We start from the raw sequence: 21,117 nt of genomic DNA on the forward strand, positions 1-21,117 counted from the left end.
AAACACACTTATTGGTACATGAACTTTTAGGCTAAGACAATTGACGCATCTGTATGAATTAGTCTCAACGGTTGGGGCGAGTATATTAAATACAATAGAGGAAAAGCAGTTTTTCAGAGCAAATTGAAATGAATTGCTAGAGATATATGGGCCGAAAGTGTTAAAATTCTACCATGTAACTAATAAAGTGGGCTTCACATCTCATGGAAGTTCATGTTGCAAGACTTCTTGGACATTTGCACTAGACTTTTTCTCTAGTATGGGAACCCCTATGACACCCATTTATTCCTCAGAATCCAAATTTTGTTCCTCCTAAACCATTGCATTTTTTATCTTCCAGGTCTCCTCTTTTTTTCTTTTTTTTAAAGAAGAATATGTATGTAGTGATTTTTGAAATCATTTTAGTTCAGCCAGCCTTTCCAGGTGTGTGATGTAGTCCCCCTGTCCCAGTTGGTTTGGAGGTGTAGCCTGGTGGAATACAGTTTCCCTTTCCTGAGGACCCTCTCCTATTACCTTACCTAAAAAGCTAGCCCTGCACTAAGTACAAAGGGTAGCGAGTCTTGCTACAGCTTCAGGCGAAGCTGAAGTGACATTGACAACACATTTTGCCAGTGTCACTTGCCTTGAACTAGCCTCCAGAGATTAAGAAGTGGGAAGTTCATAAATCTCTCCTAAAGAAAAAACATTTAGTATGTACCATGTCACACAGAGAGACACTGCTTTTGATGGGAGAAGTTGATATTTCCCCCACCCCCAATTCACTTCTGAAATCAGTTCTGCTATTATTTAGGGGTGAGGCCTGGGGGGCGGGGGGTGGGAGAGAGAAGAAAGGAAGCGAAATTGACTATATTTGTCATTCTTCCTTTACAGAGCAGAGTACTCAAGAGTTCCCTCAACAGTGGCTGCAGGCAGGAGCTGTACCACAGAAGAATTATTTCCACTCCCTGGGAGTGGGTGAGCTTTTGCTACAAAATGAGTTAGTTAAGCGAAAGGAGAGGTGAAATTTACCCAGCGTAGGTATCTGTCCTGATGGAGACTGAGACTACTTGTTTTACAATTAGCATTCACCTGAGGATAGGAACACCTGTATAGTGTTAATGTACACACAAATGCCTTTTCGCTTAGATACATCCTTTGAGAGTTTCTTCCTTGGTTGATGCATAGAGACTTACATACCCAGGGGAAGCGGGAGAGAAACATGGCTTTGTAACTGTATACATAAGTTGGCTGTCTGGCGATTCAGCATCTGTAAAATGGAGGTGGTCCTTTGTGATGTGTACTATCTCTGTTTCTTTGACCACAAGGTGCCTTATTGTCCCAGGGACTTCTTCTGGCAAATGGTCTTTCACTGGCATGATGTGAATCATCACAATCTATAAGACAATCGCAAAACCCTGTTTATTGATCTGTTTCGCTTGCATACTACCCATTCAATAAACTTCTCTGGGATGTTTGCGTAGACAATGTAATGGAAAATATAATATGCAATAAAAACCCGTAAAACAAACAAATGTCTCAAAGCAGAAAGCTCAGGCAGAAAAAAAAGCACAAAACATAATTAAAACAAAAGCAGCATGAAACCCAGCAAGGGGAGTTTAGTGCAAAAACCCGAAGCACTTGGATTGTAATTAAAGGGCTTGGGAGAACATGGATATATGCCTTAAAAACAGCATTTACTGCTTGAGAACATCTTGCACCACCATATAAATCACAAAGATTGCCTAAGTGTAACATCAGGTATTCATATAGTTTGTTTTTGTGGTCTATCCAACGTGAAGAATAACCAAATAACCTTTAGTCTTTAGTGTCAATTCCAAATTGTTTTGATTAATAATTCAGGAAGCCAACAGTGCTACTGCAGTTAGTAATATAAAAAGAGAAGAAAGGGTATGAATTGTAACATTTCTTTGAGCAATGATGGTTCTCATAGAAATCATCTTCTCTGCAAGCTTCACTTTGTGTGTCATAAGCTTCATAGTGTTTGCACCCTAACACACACACACACACACACACACACACACACACGGCCCTGTAAAGAGGCTACATCTTTGCTCAAACCTTCTAGGGTAGTGTCAGATATACAAGCTGAGGAGTACCAGGAAGACTGTGCATGACATAGATCGGGGTAGGCAACCTAAGGCCCGGGGGCCAGATGCAGCCCAATCGCCATCTCAATCCGGCCCACAGACGGTCCGGGAATCAGCGTGTTTTTAGATGAGTAGAATGTGTTCTTTTATTTAAAATGCATCTCTGGGTTATTTGTGGGGCATAGGAATTCGTTCATTTCCCCCCCAAAATATAGTCTGGCCACCCACATGGTCTGAGGTACGGTGGATCGGCCCATGGCTGAAAAAGGTTGCTGACCCCTGACATAGATGGCATCTGAATTAAGCAGAGGCAACAGAACCAGAGCTTTTGCTGTTGGCCACATTGCCTGCAGAACTCTGGAGCTTTTGGAGAGGGCAAGGAGAGAAAGATACAATTCCTTCTGTTTTCCTGCAGGGAAATAGCTGAATGGAAGAAATGTCAAATATCTAAAAAGGTAGGCACTCATTATTCCTGCTGGAGGTGTAAAGATCACAAGTTCATGTATGTTTCAGGCTGGACCTCTTCTTGTAGTGAAAGGATGCACACATTTGTCATAGAACCCTAAACTTTTGTCCAATGCTAAGGATGGAGATTTTTGGGGTTCTGACCTTATACAGCGCTGCTTCTTAATTTTTGTATATGTATTTACATTATCTTGCTTGACAAAGGACAGTATATAAATTACTTCAAAAAAATAAAATAAATAGTATGCATATTGATACTTTATGCATAGTCATGTATGCACTGTAATATGAGAGGATCATCCATATTTTTAATTGGACCCAGGGTGGGGAGCTGACTTCTCATCTAAGTTAAGGAACAAGATGAGAATTAGAAGAAACATCCATGGAGATGTTTCCATGGAGCTCAAATCAAGTTATTTAGATCTTTCCTCTAGGATTCCTCTCTGCTGCAACTTGGTTTTTCAAGAGAAATTGTAAAACAAATTACCTGAGGATCTGAGAGATTCGGTGGTTCCTGGCTGTCAGCTAAGTTAAACTCAAACGAGTCTTGAAAAACTTCCCCTCCAAAATGACGATAGTAAATAAGCCCGTGGAAGAGATCTCTTTGGTAAAAGCTAAACACAGGGATACCTTGAGAATCCAACAGAGCACAAAAACCAATTTCAGAAAATACTGCATTTCATTTTTCTCCTTCACATTAAGGTTTCATATTGGAACCAGACCATTGGCTCTTATATGCCTAATGCCACCTACACCAATTATCAACAGCTCTTATATGTTTGAGGCATGTTCTGTCCTTTTAAACTCACCTTTTGAATATAAACAACGTGATTTGCCCTCAGCTGGGTCTCCTCCTTCCATACCTTCTAATCTTACCCTAGAAATATTGTACGGCTGGTTCAACAAGCAGCTATCTGGCTTAATATGGTAATAGCTATTGTTCTGATTAATAATGGCACCTTCATTTTAATAGGCATAGTTACTCTACCTTTTTTCAGAATGAGGGCCACATTCCCTTACCAGCAACTATCAAGGGGACTGCATGCCAGTGGCAAAAGTAGGCAGAGCAATGGATGAGATTCTTTCTATGTATATTAGGGTACATTCCAGCCAATCAAAAGACAGATTTCTACAGATTCCCACCCACATATTCTCATCCTCCATCCATATAAGCAAAAGGTCTTATTACAGTCCAAGTGCATATTCAGCCAGAGAAAAGCAATCAAGGAGAGCATAGAGCAAGACTAGGGAGGGGTGTGGTCTTGGGAGAGGATGTGGCTCGAGGGCTGAAAAGAGACACATTTGATCCCAGGTCTGAGGTTCCCCACCCCAGCACTACCTGGTCCATCTGGGAAGTGTTGCTTAATAAGTTCTCCAGCACTGGGTGGCTTGGATATTTTGTAGAGGATATAATCATCACTCGAATCAAAATCAGTAGCCATAAGCATATGGTTTTCAATAAGAACTGTGCTGCCTTCTTCCAGCTCAAAGACAAGATTGTTCACTAGGAATGGTGGGGTGTCGTCTTTTGGAAGAATGTTAATAGGAAATCTGTGTCTAGCACTGTGCTTTTCATCAAAAATTCTGAAGACTATGTCATCCTTGGTTGTATCACTGTCATCATGATGGTAACGGACAACTCCATCCCTGAGATCTTTCACTGCAAACCTGAAGCCTTTGTTCCCTACACAAGACGAAAGAAGAAAAACAGTAGTTCTTCTCGCTAATGGTTAACATGCATCTATTTAATACAGTGGAACAACATGGCTGTAGTTAACTATGTTTAGATATAGTTTCTTTCCCTTCAGACTAGTCAATTTAATTGATTGGATACATATAATTTGATGCCTGGGAGCCTGCTACTATGCTGTCTTTATGCAGCAAAATTGGATGGATTGGATAGCATATGGCTACCAGATTTTTTTCAATGAATCTGGGGACACCCCTTTTTTGTTTTTAAGCTGAGTAGCAACAGGGAGTCAGTAGTGGGGTTGGTGAGGCAAAAGACCCTGGGCCCAAGCACACATGCATATTGTATAAAGGTGCGAAGCCCTTCTTTCGCACCCTGTGTGAAGTTTTTTTGCGCAGAGTTTTTTTAAAAAACTGGGCAATGGCTGCCCGCCCACAATTCCTGAGCCTCCCCCGATCAGTCAAAACAAAGGGGGAAAGGAACAGGATATCTGTACCTCCAGACGTCCCCAGTTCCCCTTCAGCAGTGGCACCAGCGGCAGTCAGTAGCCCTGAGTCAGCCTAGTAGCCTGGCTGGCTTCAGGAGCTGCTCGCTGCCATGGCGCCCGCCATTTTTCCTCACCAGAAGTTCCAGCAAGGGAAAAATGGCAGGCACCACGGCAGCAAGCAGCTCCTGAAGCCAGCCAGAGCCAACTGCGCTACCAGACTGGCTCCAGGCTGCTGAGGCTGCCACTGCCACATTTCCCGGGGACAGATTTGCAAATCCTGGGACATCTGGTGACCCTAGGATAGCATGCTTGTAGCATGGATATATTAGCTGACATAATATTAACACCCATGTTGAAAAAGTAGTGGGAGAATTTGATTTGACAACCCACTGAATCCAGGTCACATCTACTTACATGTAGGAGTCCTGACTTACTTGCACAAAGGTTACAAGGTTAGTTTGCATCTTGTCTTTACTGAGCATTTGCTCTGGTTTGTTTGCAGGATGTCTATGCATCTTTGCATTAATCATTAACTCACTCCACACTTTTCAATGCATTTCTCTGTCACTTTCCTAAACTCAGAAAGTCTGTTCCCTTTTTAAAGTGGGGGTGGTTTTTGTGCTAGAATAACAAAGCACTTTAATTGCACAAACCTAAATTTCCCGGTATGTGCTTAAATGCCTTCTGCAAAATACTGACACCGTGGAGTGCCTTTACAAATGAAGGAAATAGATCAATAACTGAACATTATTACAGATGAAAATATTGTCATCTGTCTTGCCACTTAGGCAAGTTAAAGCTCAACTCGGTTTCTAGCAGTATCTTCATAACGTTTTCCTCCACATCCCAAAAAAGGATGCACTTTCCACCACAATGAAACCATCTATTTTGCTTCTAGCAAAATTCTGTTTGGAAAGTTCTAATTTTTATTTTGTACTCTCATTACTGAGGGGGAGGGAGACACACATAGGAACTTTCAATTTTAAATTCCACAAATTTTAGACCATGAAGCTACATACCTCTAATTGTGAGCCAGCCATGATATAAGCCTTCCACCACAAGAAGCTGCACAGCATCAAGGTTATCATTATCTACAATCTGAAGAGACTCCCAGGTAATTGGACGCGACTGTCCTTCCAACAAGTCAAGCCCTATATAAGCAGGTATTTCAAACACAATGAAGTCATGTGGCTCTGAATGAGCTCATAGAGCAATTCAGCATTAAAGGTGCCGTGAGCTTTGCTTTCAGTGTAAGCAATTGCACTAGGTGGAAAAGTAAAGCAATTGTGGGGGAAATTCAGAAAAGTTAACTGGTTTGATACTTAGGAGTACAGTTAAAAGAACATTGCGAGACAAAAGCAAGAGGCAGGATTCTATTCAGGGATGTTTAATTTGCAAGCAGGTTGTTGAGATACTGCAAATGGGTCACTGCCAATAGGTTTGTAGGTTCTCTTTTTTTACATGTCAGATATTCCCTGGAAAAGGTAAATCCAGCTTAAATTGGGAGGGAAATATGGACTGGCATTTTGTGTGCTCACTGGAAAAACTTGCATGCATGAGTAACATCAATACCACACTAAAGACCCATCTGGAAGTACTGATAGTAACATGGGTTTGTCATATTTGGATAATAGGATTCTTACTGTACTCCTGTCACTGGCCCCATCACAATTCAAGCAGTATCATACCACTTTAAACAGTCATGGCTTCACCCAAATATTCCTGGGAATTCGCATTTTCTTGGGAAACCCCTATTCCCCAACCCGAGTGCTAAGATTCCCAGAGTTCCCTGGGTAGGGGAATTGATTGTTCACTGTGGGAACTGTAGCTGTTTGAAGGGAACAGGGGACTCCTAACAACTCTCAGCAACCTGAATGAACTAAAGTTCTCAGAATTACTTGTGGTATAGTTCAGATGGGGCCACTATAAATATAAAGCACATCTTTCATATGGGTGATAAATACACTATGCCCAGTTACCACTGCAGAATGCTTTTCTCTTTGAAATCAGATTTATTCGTACCATCCTGTGTCCGCGTTATCACAGCACACTGAAGGTGAATCCACTGCAAAACCACATCTGTGAAGAAAATCCGAAAGGGGATTTTCCTTACCTGTGTTCCATGCAACTCTAGGAGCATTTGTTACTGCACTTCGAATTGAAAAATGGACCATGATAGGGAAGCTGTTCATGAAGAGGCTATCAATTGCTTGAAACTCAACCTAGCAAGCGAGAGAGAAAAGATTAATTCAGTCCCTTTGTGACTGTTGAGCTGTAGGCATAGACTAGCTTGTCAGCACCAGGGGAGGGGAGCATCCACATCCCATCTCTCACCTCATAGTTCTGTCTCTCAGAATGAGAGATATTAGATGGCTGGAAAGCAACTTTTGTATCATACAAATCCTGCCAAGTGAAAGACGTAATGGCCTTGGAGTGGTCATCCAGGTGGGTAACATATCCCTGAGGAGGAGGTTTAGTAATGTTGAATAGCAATCTTTCCCTCGGGGTTTCTTCATCTTCGGCATCCAAAGTCACTGTCGTGAGAGGAGTAAGAATGAACTCATCTATCTCCAAGATGAACATGGACATGAATGCAGCTTGAGGTTGTCTGTTTGGAATGGCCCCTTTTATCCTTACAGGAATCCACACATTTTCTGCCTACAAACAAGGAAACCAAATGTCTCTTCACAGTCACTGCAGAAGAGGGGCATTAATATATTGCTTTTAAAAGTAGTTCAAGGAACTTTATTTGGGTTCACTGGGTATTATTATAAAAAAAAGACAACTACTGAAAACAACTATTAGTTATCAGATTCAAAAGTCTGGTTTTCAGAGGAGGAGGAAATGATCAATAGGGTCTGTTTTAGAACATTTGGAGCAAGTACTAAGACATATTTTGTGGTATCTGGTAGTCATTTGTCTGGAATAATGTGCTCCAAGTAGGACTGGGGAGAAATTGAATTCAGCTTGGCATTAAAAGGCAAAAATACCCAATTCACAATATGTAAACTGAAAAAAACTGACATCCTTTGAAATTTGCACTTCTCAGTACAATTTTCGTGACTGATACATGACCAATGCAATGAATCCGCGAACTATACTGAATTTCCAAATACTATTGTAATAGTAATAGTACATTCCATTAAGGTGCAGCAGTGGATGAGATAGGGGGCAGAATGGGAAGAAGGGCCACTCCATCAGCTCCGCCGAGAGAGAGAGATGCTATATTTAGTTCCTCCTCCTCCTGGGTTCAATAAAGTGTCCATCTTGCCACACAATCAGCATGTACTGAATCTGATACATAGCCAGGGAAATTAACATGCAAGTAATTCTATCCTAGAGTTGTTTGGAGGGAGGTTGAGAGTATGGAAAAACAACAGAAAGTTTTGTGGGAAATATGATTCGCTGCATTGTCCTTACCTGTAGCTGAAATCTGCTCTTTTTGTCTCTGATTTCTACTTGTATGGATATATAATCCTTATCAGGTGATGGGGGACTGAGGTGTTGGTACCTAAGTCTCATCTCCAGAAAGTCTTCACAGCTCATCTTTAGAAGGTGTATTTCTTTTAATCCTGAATGGCAGGCACCATTGCTGGGACAAGGTGGTTTGGATTGTCCAGCTAAGGCGGAAACACAACTTTAGAACAAACTATTTCTGACCTTCTAAATGATCTTTCTTTTATTTAATAACACAAGCAACCTTTAAGGGATTTACATATTCTGAATATTAAATGAAGACTTTGGATGACCTTGTAATTTAAACTACACAATCTTCTAATTTAAGCTACACAACCTTTAAAACAGGGGGTTGTGCACACTAAAGACACAGATCTGCATGCCAGAGAACCATGGCCAATCCAGTGGCAATTCTGATGCCCTGAAGTGCCACAAGACTTAACTTCTAGCTCAGTAGTGATGACCTACAGTATTTGTATATTCAGCAGAACCTCTTTTATCTAAATGACTGGGTTAACAGAAGATCTCTAGATAAAATAAAACACTATCTATTTAATACACCCTTGCTTTAATCTGGATCAAAACTGGAAACACATTTCATAATTCATGGGTAGATATTCCCACCAGGACAGTGGGAATGCATTCTTCTTCATTTTCCTTCCAACTGAAAGAGAACCCAATTAATATAGCCTCCCAGCTTCTTCCTGTCCCCTTTTAACTAGACAGTTGGTCTAAAGGATTGAATACTGCATGATGGGCAATGGTGAGGGGTCAGGGATCCCCCTAGATCTGCTGTATAAAGCACAGATAATGCGATGCCAATTCAGTGACTACAAGCACACATATGCCAACAGGGTGCCAGTAGAGTCCCATCCTACCACCTTGTCCCCTCTCAGATGCTGAAATTAAGCTTGAAATAAGCCTTCCATTTGAGCCAATGCTAAGCTGTTTCAAGATGAAATACATTTTTGAGTGTGAGAAAGAGGGAGGCAATTCTGGGGAAAGAGCTTACAGCTGGGGAGGGGGGAGAGAGTTAAATAAGATTAAAAATCACCTTTTTTTTGTTTGGTGTATGTTGATACATCTTCACTTTTCTGTATTTTAGAGTCCTCAACAACTACTTGCCCAACAGCAGGAAACAGTAATTCAGACGACAAGATCCTCACTGTGCAGGCTTTACCTAAACCGTTGTACTTGAAAGTCAAAATGTTTCTGTCAATTGGCTGAGAAATCCCAAAGAATTCTGGAACTTCTAGAGAGGCTTGTCCAAACTGAACAAGACTTGGTTTGAGGCTTCTTATCACTATATGAAGAGTAAACATCTCTACAGCAGTCTCCAGTTCTGTAAACCTGTAAAAGGGAGACGGCAATTACTTCCTGGTGAGCAGTGACAATCTTTGCATGGAAATTTAGAAGACTGTAAGTACAAAACATTCCTTCCTAACATTTTAGGGGCATCATATACAAAGTTTTAAGGGTTGCTTGATTCTAGGAGTCAGCTTTTTAACTGCTGGTTTTTTTGTTCTGCACAGAGAATATACAGTGGTGCCTCACAAGACGAAATTAATTCGTTCTGCGAGTTTTTTCGTCCTGTGGATTTTTTCGTCTTGCGAAGCACCACTGTGTATTGACGGTTTCCCATAGGAATGCATTGGTGGTTTTTAAAAAAAGGCGCAAGACGTTTTGGTCTTGCAAAGCAAGCCCATAGGGAAATCCGTCTTGCGAAGCAACTCAGAAAACGAAATACTCTTTCGTCTTGCGAGTTTTTCGTCTTGAGAGGCATTCGTCTTGCGAGGTACCACTGTATACAGTCATACCTCAGGTTACAGACGCTTCAGGTTGCTTTTTGGGGGGGTTACAGACCACCAAAACCCGAAAGTACCGGAACGGGTTACTTCCGGGTTTCGGCGGTCGCACATGCGCAGAAGTGCTAAATCGTGCTTTGTGCGTGCGCAGAAGTGCCGAATTGCAACCCGCGTGTGTGCAGATGCACCGCTGCAGGTTGCAAATGCTGCGGGTTGCAAACGTGCATCCCGCATGGATCACATTCACAACCTGAGCATCTACTGTACTTTGATTTTTCCAACAGAAAACCAGTTAATGAATTACAAACATAATGAGGGAGAAAGAGCTCTATTGGATCAGACCAGAGGCATAACAGCCTCTGATATTAGAGATAGCACATAGCCAACATAACTAGTAGCCATTGATACTAGGGGTGTGCATTGGCCACAAGCTGCAGTCCAGATCCCAGTTCAGCACTTTGGAAACAAGTCTGATTTGATCTTGAAGTGTTTTGGACAGGCATCCCCAAACTCGGCCCTCCAGCTGTTTGGGGACTACAACTCCCATCATCCCTAGCTAACAGGACCAGTGGTCAGGGATGATGGGAGCTGGAGTCCCAAAACAGCTAGAGGGCAGAGTTTTGGTGTGCCTGGCTTTGCAGGTTGCCTTAATTAGTTTGGGTCCAAATTCCAATCTGGAAAAGCAAAGCTCCATTACTGTTATGGGGAATAACACCCCCCCCCCTTTGACAAAATTATTTATAGGCTCAGCAGCCACTCCTGAAATGGCAGAAGAAAATACTATGGATGGATAAATGACATAGAACTGCAGACAAAAATTTAGAACAACAAAAATAGTCAAAGGTTCATTCCTTTGTAATAGCCGTGTGTTTTTTGTTTTTGTTTGTTTGTTTGACAGAATGCAGGTTTGGAGGTTACAATCTAAAGCAGAAAACTAATACAAGAGACTGCCCTTAATCCTTTGCTTTAATGCAATTATTCCACTAGAATGGCCCCCTGAAGCTGCTTTTTGCCCTTGGTTGGGGGGGGGGGGCTATCTATAGCAAAGCAATATGCACCCCCTTGTTTAAGAGTCTGGAATGCTAACAAATATATGTGTCCTTCTAAAATAATTATCTATGCAGAACTGCATTCAAGGAAAACGAGGCAAAACCTGTATACTCTCAACATCACACGGTCTTCATTTAGCAGTGGACAACCATTGTGGATGTATTTCACTTCATTGGGTAAGAAATGGCAATCAAATACCTAACAGGAGAAACAGAAACAAATAATGAGCAAAATGGACTTGTTCCACAAAAATTCAGTGCTCAGGCCCTGTGAATGAAGCTTATAAAAGCCCAGTTCAAAAGCGAGGCAAGCTGTACAGGATCACAAATGAAAACCCAAGGCAGAGAATTATTCACTTACCCTCCAGCAGCCCTTAAACCCCTTACTCTTAGTGCCCCTAGGCTCCAGCTTCTCAATTCCTCAAACCCTACAAAACCCTATTACTCTTGAGTAATAGGTTTCCCAAGTGCAACAGGGGCTTCCCTCCCCCCCCCGCCCGAGGTCATAAACAAGATGCTGAGCAGAAGAGGGGAAGGGAGGGTATAGAGTTAACTTCTGCTGCTCCTGGAGCACCACTTCTGCTGTCCAAGTTGTGTTGAAAGGAATAGGCGGGTTGTGAGAGAAGGAGATTGGGTGAACATCTAGGTTATTTGCAAATGTTGGATTGGCTTGTGAACTGGAGATGGGTTATTTCTGATGTCGGGGGGGGGGGAGTTCTGCTCGTTTCTGAGCCACCCAAGGAGAACAGGGTAAGACCACTCATGTGCAAGCTGTTTTTCCATGCCCACACATTGGCATTCACAATTTGCTCATATGCAGGAGACAATTTTATAAAATGTGAGCCCCACGACTTGATTCCGACTGAAACAATGGAGCCATAAACATGAGAACAGCTAAGCTAACATGGCTGTTCCATTCAAACTGACTTGCATTTCATATCTAATTAGAACTTAAGCCAATAAGAAACTGGACTAATGATACTTACCTGAGGTGTAAGTTTCCCAACTCTTTGTGTCACAGGCTCATTTAAAACCACCTCTACCTTGCAAGAATCTCTCTCCTTAGAAATATTGAACTGTAGTTCATTTTCAGTTATGTACGCAGAGCGTCCTCTTTCAACATGGATTTCTTTATTCACCAGGACCAGCTTGGCTCCTCTTAGAGGTTCAAGATTCTCAAGGACAATAAAAATAGTCAATGCTACGAAAGCATTCATAATTTCCATCTTCTCGGTGCTGCTCCTTCCTTTAAGTCATTCAAAGCAACAATTTCTACAATAGTATTTTGGGACTACTGTTCTCCTTTGCTCAAGAAATAGAACTGCCGCTATCCCTTTGATTAAATGTGCTTTGGCTCATTTTATCTTCAAGAAATAAAACGAAGTTACTTAGCAGTAATGCTTTTCTCTAAGGCAGTTCAGGAGCTAGGATGTTACAATGGAGTGATTCACATGTGCCAATTGACAGTGTTCAGCGGACAGCAAACGCTCCCCTGTTATTCAAAGAAATCAGAGTTACTCTACTTGAACAAGAAGAGGTAACGCAGAACAGTAGCTTAGAAGACAAACATGCTTTTCAGATGCATAATAAAATACGAGACGAGAAAGTTTAGTATGAGTTGGGTCCAATTTCCATGCAACGTTTCACTGCTTCCACTCTGCCAACATCATTCCTTTTCTAAGATTTCTGCCCATGCTGTTGTTCCCTATCGACTTGGGGAATGAGGATTTTATTTCTCATAGACTTTGGACAGAGAAGGCACAGAAGAAAGCTTCAAGTCTCTGGGGCACAGAAGCTCTACCTGCCTGCCTCTGCTGGATTGTGGATTGAGATTGTGCCCTAAAACTCACAGAATGCAGCAGACACACAATGTCATTTGTGGTGGGGTGAACAGCAAAGTAACCTTATTAAGGATATTTAAATAATAATAATGCAACGAATACTCAGTTTCAATGAGGATGCAATCACACTCAAGAAGGCAGAGAAAGTGGGTTTCCATTATACTTGCAATGTTTTTCCTCACTCCACCTAGTGGGAAATGTCATTGCCTCTTTTCATGAAAGAACATACTGAGGGAAATAGGTTTGGAAGGCAGATGCAGCATGCATATTCCTAGGCCACTGTAAAAAGCCCTCCAACAAAGAAGGCAAAAGCAAAAACAAAGACAAATAGCAGAGGAAACTCTTCCCCTTTCAAAGTGGCCAATCTGCATAGGAAAGCTTTATTAAAATACAATGGAAGAGGGAAGAACTCATGTAATCCAGACTAAACTAACTACTTTCAGTTCCCATTAAAATTAATGGGACTTAAGTCATGATCAACTTGAAATCAATGGGACCCAAGGTCAACCGACTTAATTTAGAGCTAGCCCAGTGCCTGCAATTCAAAACATGTTTAAAGCTATTTGACAACATGAGCTCCATTATGTCCTTCAGCTTTATTATTGCATCAGTTTTAACACTTGCTTATCAGTAAAAAACAAACAGCCAAATGCCTTTCAAATATTATTCCACATTCAGCAAGGCTGGCAACAATCCCAATCTGCTGGTGCCCATTGCTTGGGACTCAACTAGAACCACAGTTTGTCTCTGACACAGTTCCTCGCTATATTCCACCCAGGATATAGCTTGTGCTTATCTGGTCCTAACAAAGGGTGAGAAAAATGAGAGGCTGAACTAAACTGACCCATCAATTGACTATTTTTATTTGATTGTGCTTAAATATTGTCAACTATTTCTGGAAGCCCAGGATGTGCCTGTATAGGTGGTGACTTTATTTCTTCCTCTTTCCATTATCACACCATTTGATAACAAGAGCAGGAATGAAGACAAGCCCAGCAGGCCCTTCTCCTTCTGAGGTGTTTTCACTGTAGTGTGCTCCTCAAGCCATTCTTTCCCAACTATCATAAATAAATGACAAGACACATTGGTGTAATATTTAAAAAATACTTCCTCCTTTTACCATTTATGAGACAATGTAAGAGATTATTTTGTCCAACATTTATTTTACTGCCACAATAAATAATATGCAGACAGGTTGTTACAATTCCATAAGATTTAATGGTAAAAGAGAGTATTAAATTGTAACTACTTTATAGTATAATTAATTTGTAGAATCCTCCCATTTCCTCCCACTCTGAGAACTAATTTACATGCTACCAAGACCCCCAAAAATGAAAACCATTTAATTGCTCTCCAATTCTTTATGGACTAGGAGTGTTGAGAAAATTAATTCTGTGTAGGAACTGACCATGCTAGGTGTGATCCAATACACATGTCGAGTGCTCTTTTTCGGGGGGGGGGGGACAGGACGCAGAGGTATGCATACCCCTAAACATTTTGTGAATCTTTGTACTTTTGTCCATTTACTGTATTTATTTTCCCCGATTTGAACTATAAAAGGGTGACTTTCTTGAGTCAAAATGAGAATACCCCTAAACAATTTTTTAGGGGAAAAAAAAGCACTGCACATGTCTATATTATGATCCAAGAATGGCCTGTCAGATGTATATCAGTGGAGTTCACTCCAAATTATGGAGCAAATTGAAATCCTCCCCAATCCAATTCTTTTCTTAAAAGAAATAAGTGTGGGGAGTTCCTACTATCTTGCACTTATCCCTTGTCAATTATTTCCCCCATTGTTCGGCTTTCAGGGAGAGTTTGAGAATGCATTTTGAGAAAACAATTTTGGTGCATATATGTATCTCTTTCCTTGAGGCTTTTAGCCCATCCCCTAGTTTTCGGAAGATAAATCTCCGAGTTTGGCATGAATGCATCTTGACTCCAAAATACAATTATGTACGTACAAGTGTGTAAACTCCAAATGTCACAATTTTTTAAAGTGACCAAGTATAAAACACATAAGTTCATTTAAAGGCAAAGAACACACAGGTGTTCTATGTCAATCTATGACAATCATAGATTGTCTAAGTCGGTGGTGAGGAGCCAAATTAGGCCCAAGAGGGCTTGGAGATTTGCCTGCCCAGGCCATTTCTGGCAAACCAAGTCTACCTTTTCCCAGGCCTGATTTCAAGAATGGGAAGGTCCATGCTGTGTTTGAGTTGAAGTAAAACTGTAGTCATTCCAACATCCCCACATACAGCCGACTGTTCAGACCTCCACACACCCAAAGGGAGTTTCCACATGTGTTCAGCAGAACACGTGCAGAAACCTCCCCACATTTGGGAACTCTGATAAGGCAAAGTTCTCAACTGCAAGGATGCTTCTGAACTGAACATATTTTTAAACCTGCTGCAGATCTTCATGCTGAACACGTGAAGGTGTGAAAAGCAGTCCACCAGACAAGGGAAGGTTGTGGGTAATAGTTGCATGTGTATTCCCACCACCTCTTTAAGCCTTTGTGCCTTCAGGAAAACAACGGAGTGTGGCTGGTGATTGCACACATTCCATTAAGTGCTAAAAACAGGAAGCAGGAAGCATACCTTTGCTTCTGTAAAGTTCAAAAACAGAGTCAATGAGTCTCCTCCATTAAGACTTTACATGTATCTTCATATGGGGGAACGAGGTGGCAGCTTTCCATTTTTGAATGTTACAAATGAAGGACCAAAACAGGAAGTACAACACACCGATGATTCCTGTTACAGTACAAAAGGGGTCAGAGAACCCTTGCTTGTTTATGAGGTGCACTGCGGCTCCCTGCTGATATGGACATCTCTAATTGCTGTACATTGTTGCTGATGTAAAACAACATAACATCTTATCCACCTTTATCATACAGTTATTTTACTTCATTACCACATCTAGGAAACCGGTTATGCTTTCTAATGTTCACTTTTCGTCTTCCAACTTAAAACAACAACTCAAACCGTAGCACAGGTCTTTCACAAATCTGGATTTTAAAAAATCCTCTTATGCAAAATATCTGCTTCCTCGAGACACCGAGGCTGCTAGTAACCCACCTTTTGTTGTTAGCTGCAGGGCTCACTCTTTTTTTGCCATGGGAAAACAGAGTAGTATGAACATAATCAGTCCTTTCATTGTACACAGTTCTCAGTTCCAGTAGCAGTTAGACAATTTGCTGACAGACTTTACACACACACACACACACACACCAGTTATTCTCAATTGCAAGAGGCAATACAGGAGTTCTAAAGCTTCCCTCTCCTACAGAGCAAGGCTGAAAATGCACCTGCATCTTTTAAGTTTAAAATTAATAAGCCAAGTTACGGGATCCCCAATGCTAATTAGCAGAGTCCCGTTAGAGTCCCCTTTCCCCTCATGCTAATTAGTTTAGGGGGGTGGGTAGAATTCCCACACAAGGATGGATAAAAAGACAAAAGTATCCACAGGACTCCTTTGATAAGCAACTCACTGGAGGGGAGGGGGAGAGAGACAGAGCAGAACAGCCCATCTGTGATTTTAAACACCTGATTGCCTGAAGCATGCAGGTGTGTAAAAAAAAAAAAAAAAAGTCTATTTAAATGGTGGGAGTCTGCAGGAGAAGAAGAAAAAAATGCCACTGCAATTCACATGAAAATCCAGATTCCTAGCTAGTTGCATGAATAATTTATTAACAGCCATCTAGAAAGGGAGAGTGACACCTTTGTTGTCTGCTGAACCAGCAACAAGAAGATCACTTGCCACGACAAAGAAGTCTTCAAAACAGAAAAGCTGCAGTTTGGATAGCAGCAAACACATCCTTCTTTAGTCTGCCAAGGCACAATCATTTAATTTGGTGAAGAAAACAGTACCTTGCTAGAGGATATTCCTATGGCAGAGAGAGGAGACATCTCAACGTATTTTGAATTTAATAAAATAATACTCTTCTGTCTTTTGTAAACACCAGATACAGTATATATTTTAAAAATACACAGTCATGCTATTTGTACTGAAAAGCATATTTTCTAACGGGCATTTTAAGTCAAAGTGCCTACTTAATTCTGAGCGTGAAATTGCAGCAGCTTTTCTGTCTGCTCTTGTCTAATATAACAGTTTTTCTTTCTTCCTTTTTAAAATGCCTGTCCTCTAGTCACCCAATAATGTTTCTGAAAGGGAATGGAAAGCTAGCAAGCCTGCCAAGAAAAGGAAAAATCAAAGCCATACCTGCAAGCTGCAATACAGCTTTAGGAATCCCCCTCAAACTTTTTCTTTTCAAGTGCTTTGAAAGTGGAACTTTTTTTCAAAATGGTGGTAATGTTCCTCAAAGTCACTTTCAAATCCTTCAAGTCAAGCTAACCCAGAGCAAGGGAAAGAAATAAGAGGCATTAAATGTAATTGTCCCAGAGCAATCTCCTCAGAGGGGGAAGAAAAAAAACAAAACCTTAAAATGCAGGAAATCTGTCTAAGTCAAGCTGGCCCACAACTCACAGATGTTACTGATTCAAGTGAGATAGCAATTCCAAGCTCCAAAACAGATTCCAAGTGAGAAAATAGGAAAAGTCATTGGTTGCTATTAGATACGCATTCTGAAGGGGGGAAAAGAGAGAGAGACAGACAGACTCAGGGAGAATGGGCAGTGAGGAATTTGTGGCCTGGATTAGAGGCTCCATGATAATTAAGGAATCGTGACAAATAGGGATTCAGCTGACCTCTTTTGCAGAAAAGATACAAGAAGTGAAGGCTGAAATCCAAAACCTGCCTACTAGTCATGAAGCCACTTTAACCTCGGGGGGGGGGGGCGGCAACTTCTGAGTAAATAAGCTTAAAAGCCACGCAGCACAAATTCTAACTTCAGTCCTTCAGTATTTCAGAATGTTTTTGAGGGCTTAATGGGGCTTGAACCATTAAGAAAGCAAGGCCAACATGGAGGGAAACAGTGTGATATTATTAAATTGCCTTCATGTTCTCTTTCCCCTGCCTCCATTGTAATTTTGTAGCAGATCCTAAACTTACCAGGATAGTTTATTCAGACCAAATTTAAGGAATCTTTATGTATCCAAAATCCACTCCCTGTTTGAGAATACTAAAGGTATTTTTTTACCCTTTTGGCAGCAACAACTTTAACTGTATTAGAAGCCAATTCTGAAGTTTCTTTTGGAAGCAGAACGTCAAGCCATGAGAGGAGCGCCTACTTCTGAAAGCACTGCTGGGTGCACTGAAGTCATTCTGGATCTGAGCCTAATTCTACAAGGATGCTTCCAGGTGGGAGCTTGTTGTGGAATCAGGGCTGCTTTCATATACAGGTTATTCACAGCATCTGCTCAACAAGGATGTTTTCAAAATTCCATCCTGTACTTTTAAAAGCATTTAATCACCTCACTCTGGAAAATCCATTCAAAAATACCTAACCATCACTACAAGTCATAAGTGCTTGTTTGCTTGCGTGCTGACATTTTGGTAGGTGGTTTCTATCGCTGCACTCCTGCCTCTCGTTGTTCCCTGCCTAGCACAACTTAGCCATTTTGCTTCTGGTGGCCCAAACAATGGAGCAGGCTGATTGCCCCATCACAGCTGTCAGAATTCATTCAGGTTCCACATTTCCTCAAGGGCTGAACGTTGTAATTGCTCCCCCACTGTGGCAAGGAGGACTAGTCACTATCAGTCCAAATAGCACCAGACTATTATAGATGAGAGGGAGGGAGGGAGATCTGCAACAAAATGTGAGGAGCTCTGGTTCAGGTCTCCAACCAACCACCCAAAGCCTTTCTTAGAATATTCCATTCTACTGTCCCCCACATTTTATGTTCTCCCCTCCACCATGGTCAGTTGACATTCTGTGCACTCTTGAGTACGATCACTCTTCCTTGGGATGTTTGGCAAGATGACACTCCCCCCCCCCCCCGGTGGTGGTGGTGGTTTTCTCTCCCTAAAAACTTTTCCTACTTTGTCAAACTTGAGATTTCCCCAAGCCTGTTGATCCCTCCCTCTTGTGTGTAGATATAGCCATTTTGGTCACATAGGATTTCACATTTGGAGAAGAAAGTTTACTAGGAACACACTGGATATGTGTTTAATAATTAGTTCATAACGAGTGCAGAAAGTTACATTGCAGTGTAATAAAGAGCTCAGAACAAGTTATACAAAGCATCCAATAATATTCTTGTCTGCTGACTTAAGAAGTGCCTGTTCACACATAGCGGCTTTGCACACTCAACCAGTATTTTCACAGGCAGTAGTACAATGCAGTGTCTCTCTAAACACACGTGTAGATTTTTGCTAAGATTGTTTATTTTTAGAACTTTATACCTGTTTTTAAAAATGCACCCAGCTTGGATGAGGTGAAATTCTGCTAATTTCTTGGTCCATTTTTTAGAAAAACCAGTTTGTCAAAAAGAGCTACCTCTAGGTCATAGACATAGAGGGACCAATGGGAAGAGTCCTTATCAGAAACCTTATCAGAAGCAAACTGGTGGAACTTGATAAAACAGAACAACCCATGTAACTGAATGACGCTCCAAAAACATGTACAATAGTTATCAACCAATGTCTAAATAGGTGGCATGATACACATAATACACCAGCGAGCTAATCATGATACTTACATAGAGAGAGTTAATATTAAAGGATGAAGTGAACAGTCTTCAAAGAATTGTGTACCAGAAGCTACTCTCCAGAAGGCAACAGCTAATTTATACACTTCTCTGACTGTTGTGTACTGAACTGGAGTGTCAGCATGTCATGACTCATCATAAAAAACTTCAGTAAGGCTGACACTCCCCCTACCACAGACAATTCCCATGGCAGATAAAGAATTAACTTTGCCTGAGGGAGCACGCAAGGCAGCTGAGGTGGGGGACCAGCTGTATCACGGAGAATGATCCAAGCTAAACTACCTAGTTTCAGGCTAACTACCTGAAGAAGTGCAGTGGCAACTTAGTAACTGAGCTTAACGTACATTTTAAAAACCATTAAACATGGAAATAAACAACAAAGCACTCTTAGTCGTGTTTTTTTAATTCCATGCTTCAAATGTTCCATGTAGTAGATGAGTAAGACATTTTGCCCTAGCCTTCCAGTTCTGAATTTTAGCCTATACATATTTAAATACGAATTTATGCATTTGCAATTATTAGGGCATGCTTAAAAAAAACACTCTTTCACAAGCCTGGGCAATTTCTAATGTGCATGGGCAGGTGGCAGCTTTTCTATCAATGCATCCACATTGCATAGAAATGTCACTTGCAGAATGTCTTTTGTCGTTCTGCTATTAAAAACGCAAGTGCTCTCCCAGAAAAAGAATTGCATGCAAGATATAAAGCAGCCGGGGGTTTTGTACCACTTGCTTTAAGGGGCTGAGCCAGCTGGTCTTCACTGACCTGCTTGTCCCAAGTTTACCATTTGAACTGGGGGGGGGGGGGCATCTCAAAGGCAGATTTGAGGCAGTGGGCGCCCAAGAAAAACCTCCATCAGGGAGTACCTTAACATGCCATCCAGTCTTTAGAACAGCCATGAAAGCAGGAGAATGTTTCATCATCATACCAAATTTTCAGCAGCCCTGAAGAAAGCAAATCCTAAAACAGACAGAATGCACATCACAGTTAAAGTGAAACTTTTTTGAAGTCAAAGTTAAGCATGCTCTTAACCTTTCCACTGAAAACAAAGGGGACATAAAGTACTCAACTTTGGATGAATCATGCACATAACCCATAGGTCATACTCCCCCACCCTTTTTTATTCTAAATTATGAAGCAGAGCACATATATACTTTCTACATAACTAAATTTTAGTTTAGAGTAACTGAGGAAGAAATATACACTTGGGGAAAATATAAACGCTATCCTGAGAGAAAAAAAGTCATTTCCTTAAAATCTCTCTTAGAACAAAGAGCACTATGCCATTATTTTTTCAGGTGGCTTCCTGTCATTGCTCTCAAACAAAGACCGCCAGTCACCTTTGGTCCCTTGAACTCCAAGGCAGTGGCATTCTTGTGAAAGCTGAATCGCTACTTTCATCTGTTGATGCAGTGGAGTGGATCCATGTCTGGAGGATTAAAAACAGCCTCTCTTCGAAAGAACTACACAAAGGAGGGACTCTGCTTTCTGAGTAAGCAACAGCTGCCAAAATAATTGGTGTGAATCCTATTAGTTAAGAACAATTCAGGAGTCAGACTGAGGCAAGCCAAGCTGGACGACCCACAGCCACTATCATATACACGCAAGACCATTACAAAACAAGTATTT

General features: G+C 41.3%; 1 protein-coding gene across 1 annotated transcript in view; it reads right to left on the reverse strand.

The window, feature by feature from the left end:
* LOC310680879 (FRAS1-related extracellular matrix protein 1-like) overlaps positions 1 to 20,914 on the reverse strand; it is a 121,126-nt gene extending 100,212 nt beyond the window's left edge. Inside the window, exons 1-12 of the mRNA XM_083447949.1 lie at positions 20,829 to 20,914; positions 20,254 to 20,448; positions 12,026 to 12,531; positions 11,144 to 11,238; positions 9,240 to 9,535; positions 8,150 to 8,349; positions 7,064 to 7,387; positions 6,843 to 6,951; positions 5,749 to 5,880; positions 3,892 to 4,236; positions 3,040 to 3,182; positions 1,177 to 1,373 (exon numbers count right to left, since the gene is read on the reverse strand). Of these exons, the coding sequence (XP_083304075.1) occupies positions 1,177 to 1,373; positions 3,040 to 3,182; positions 3,892 to 4,236; positions 5,749 to 5,880; positions 6,843 to 6,951; positions 7,064 to 7,387; positions 8,150 to 8,349; positions 9,240 to 9,535; positions 11,144 to 11,238; positions 12,026 to 12,265 (2,081 nt within the window). The 5' untranslated portion in view covers positions 12,266 to 12,531; positions 20,254 to 20,448; positions 20,829 to 20,914. The remainder of the gene's footprint in view (positions 1 to 1,176; positions 1,374 to 3,039; positions 3,183 to 3,891; positions 4,237 to 5,748; positions 5,881 to 6,842; positions 6,952 to 7,063; positions 7,388 to 8,149; positions 8,350 to 9,239; positions 9,536 to 11,143; positions 11,239 to 12,025; positions 12,532 to 20,253; positions 20,449 to 20,828) is intronic.
* Between the last annotated feature and the right edge of the window lie 203 nt (positions 20,915 to 21,117).

This window comes from Podarcis tiliguerta (assembly GCF_965153285.1).
Source record: "Podarcis tiliguerta genome assembly, chromosome: 6".
Lineage (NCBI taxonomy): Eukaryota > Metazoa > Chordata > Lepidosauria > Squamata > Lacertidae > Podarcis > Podarcis tiliguerta.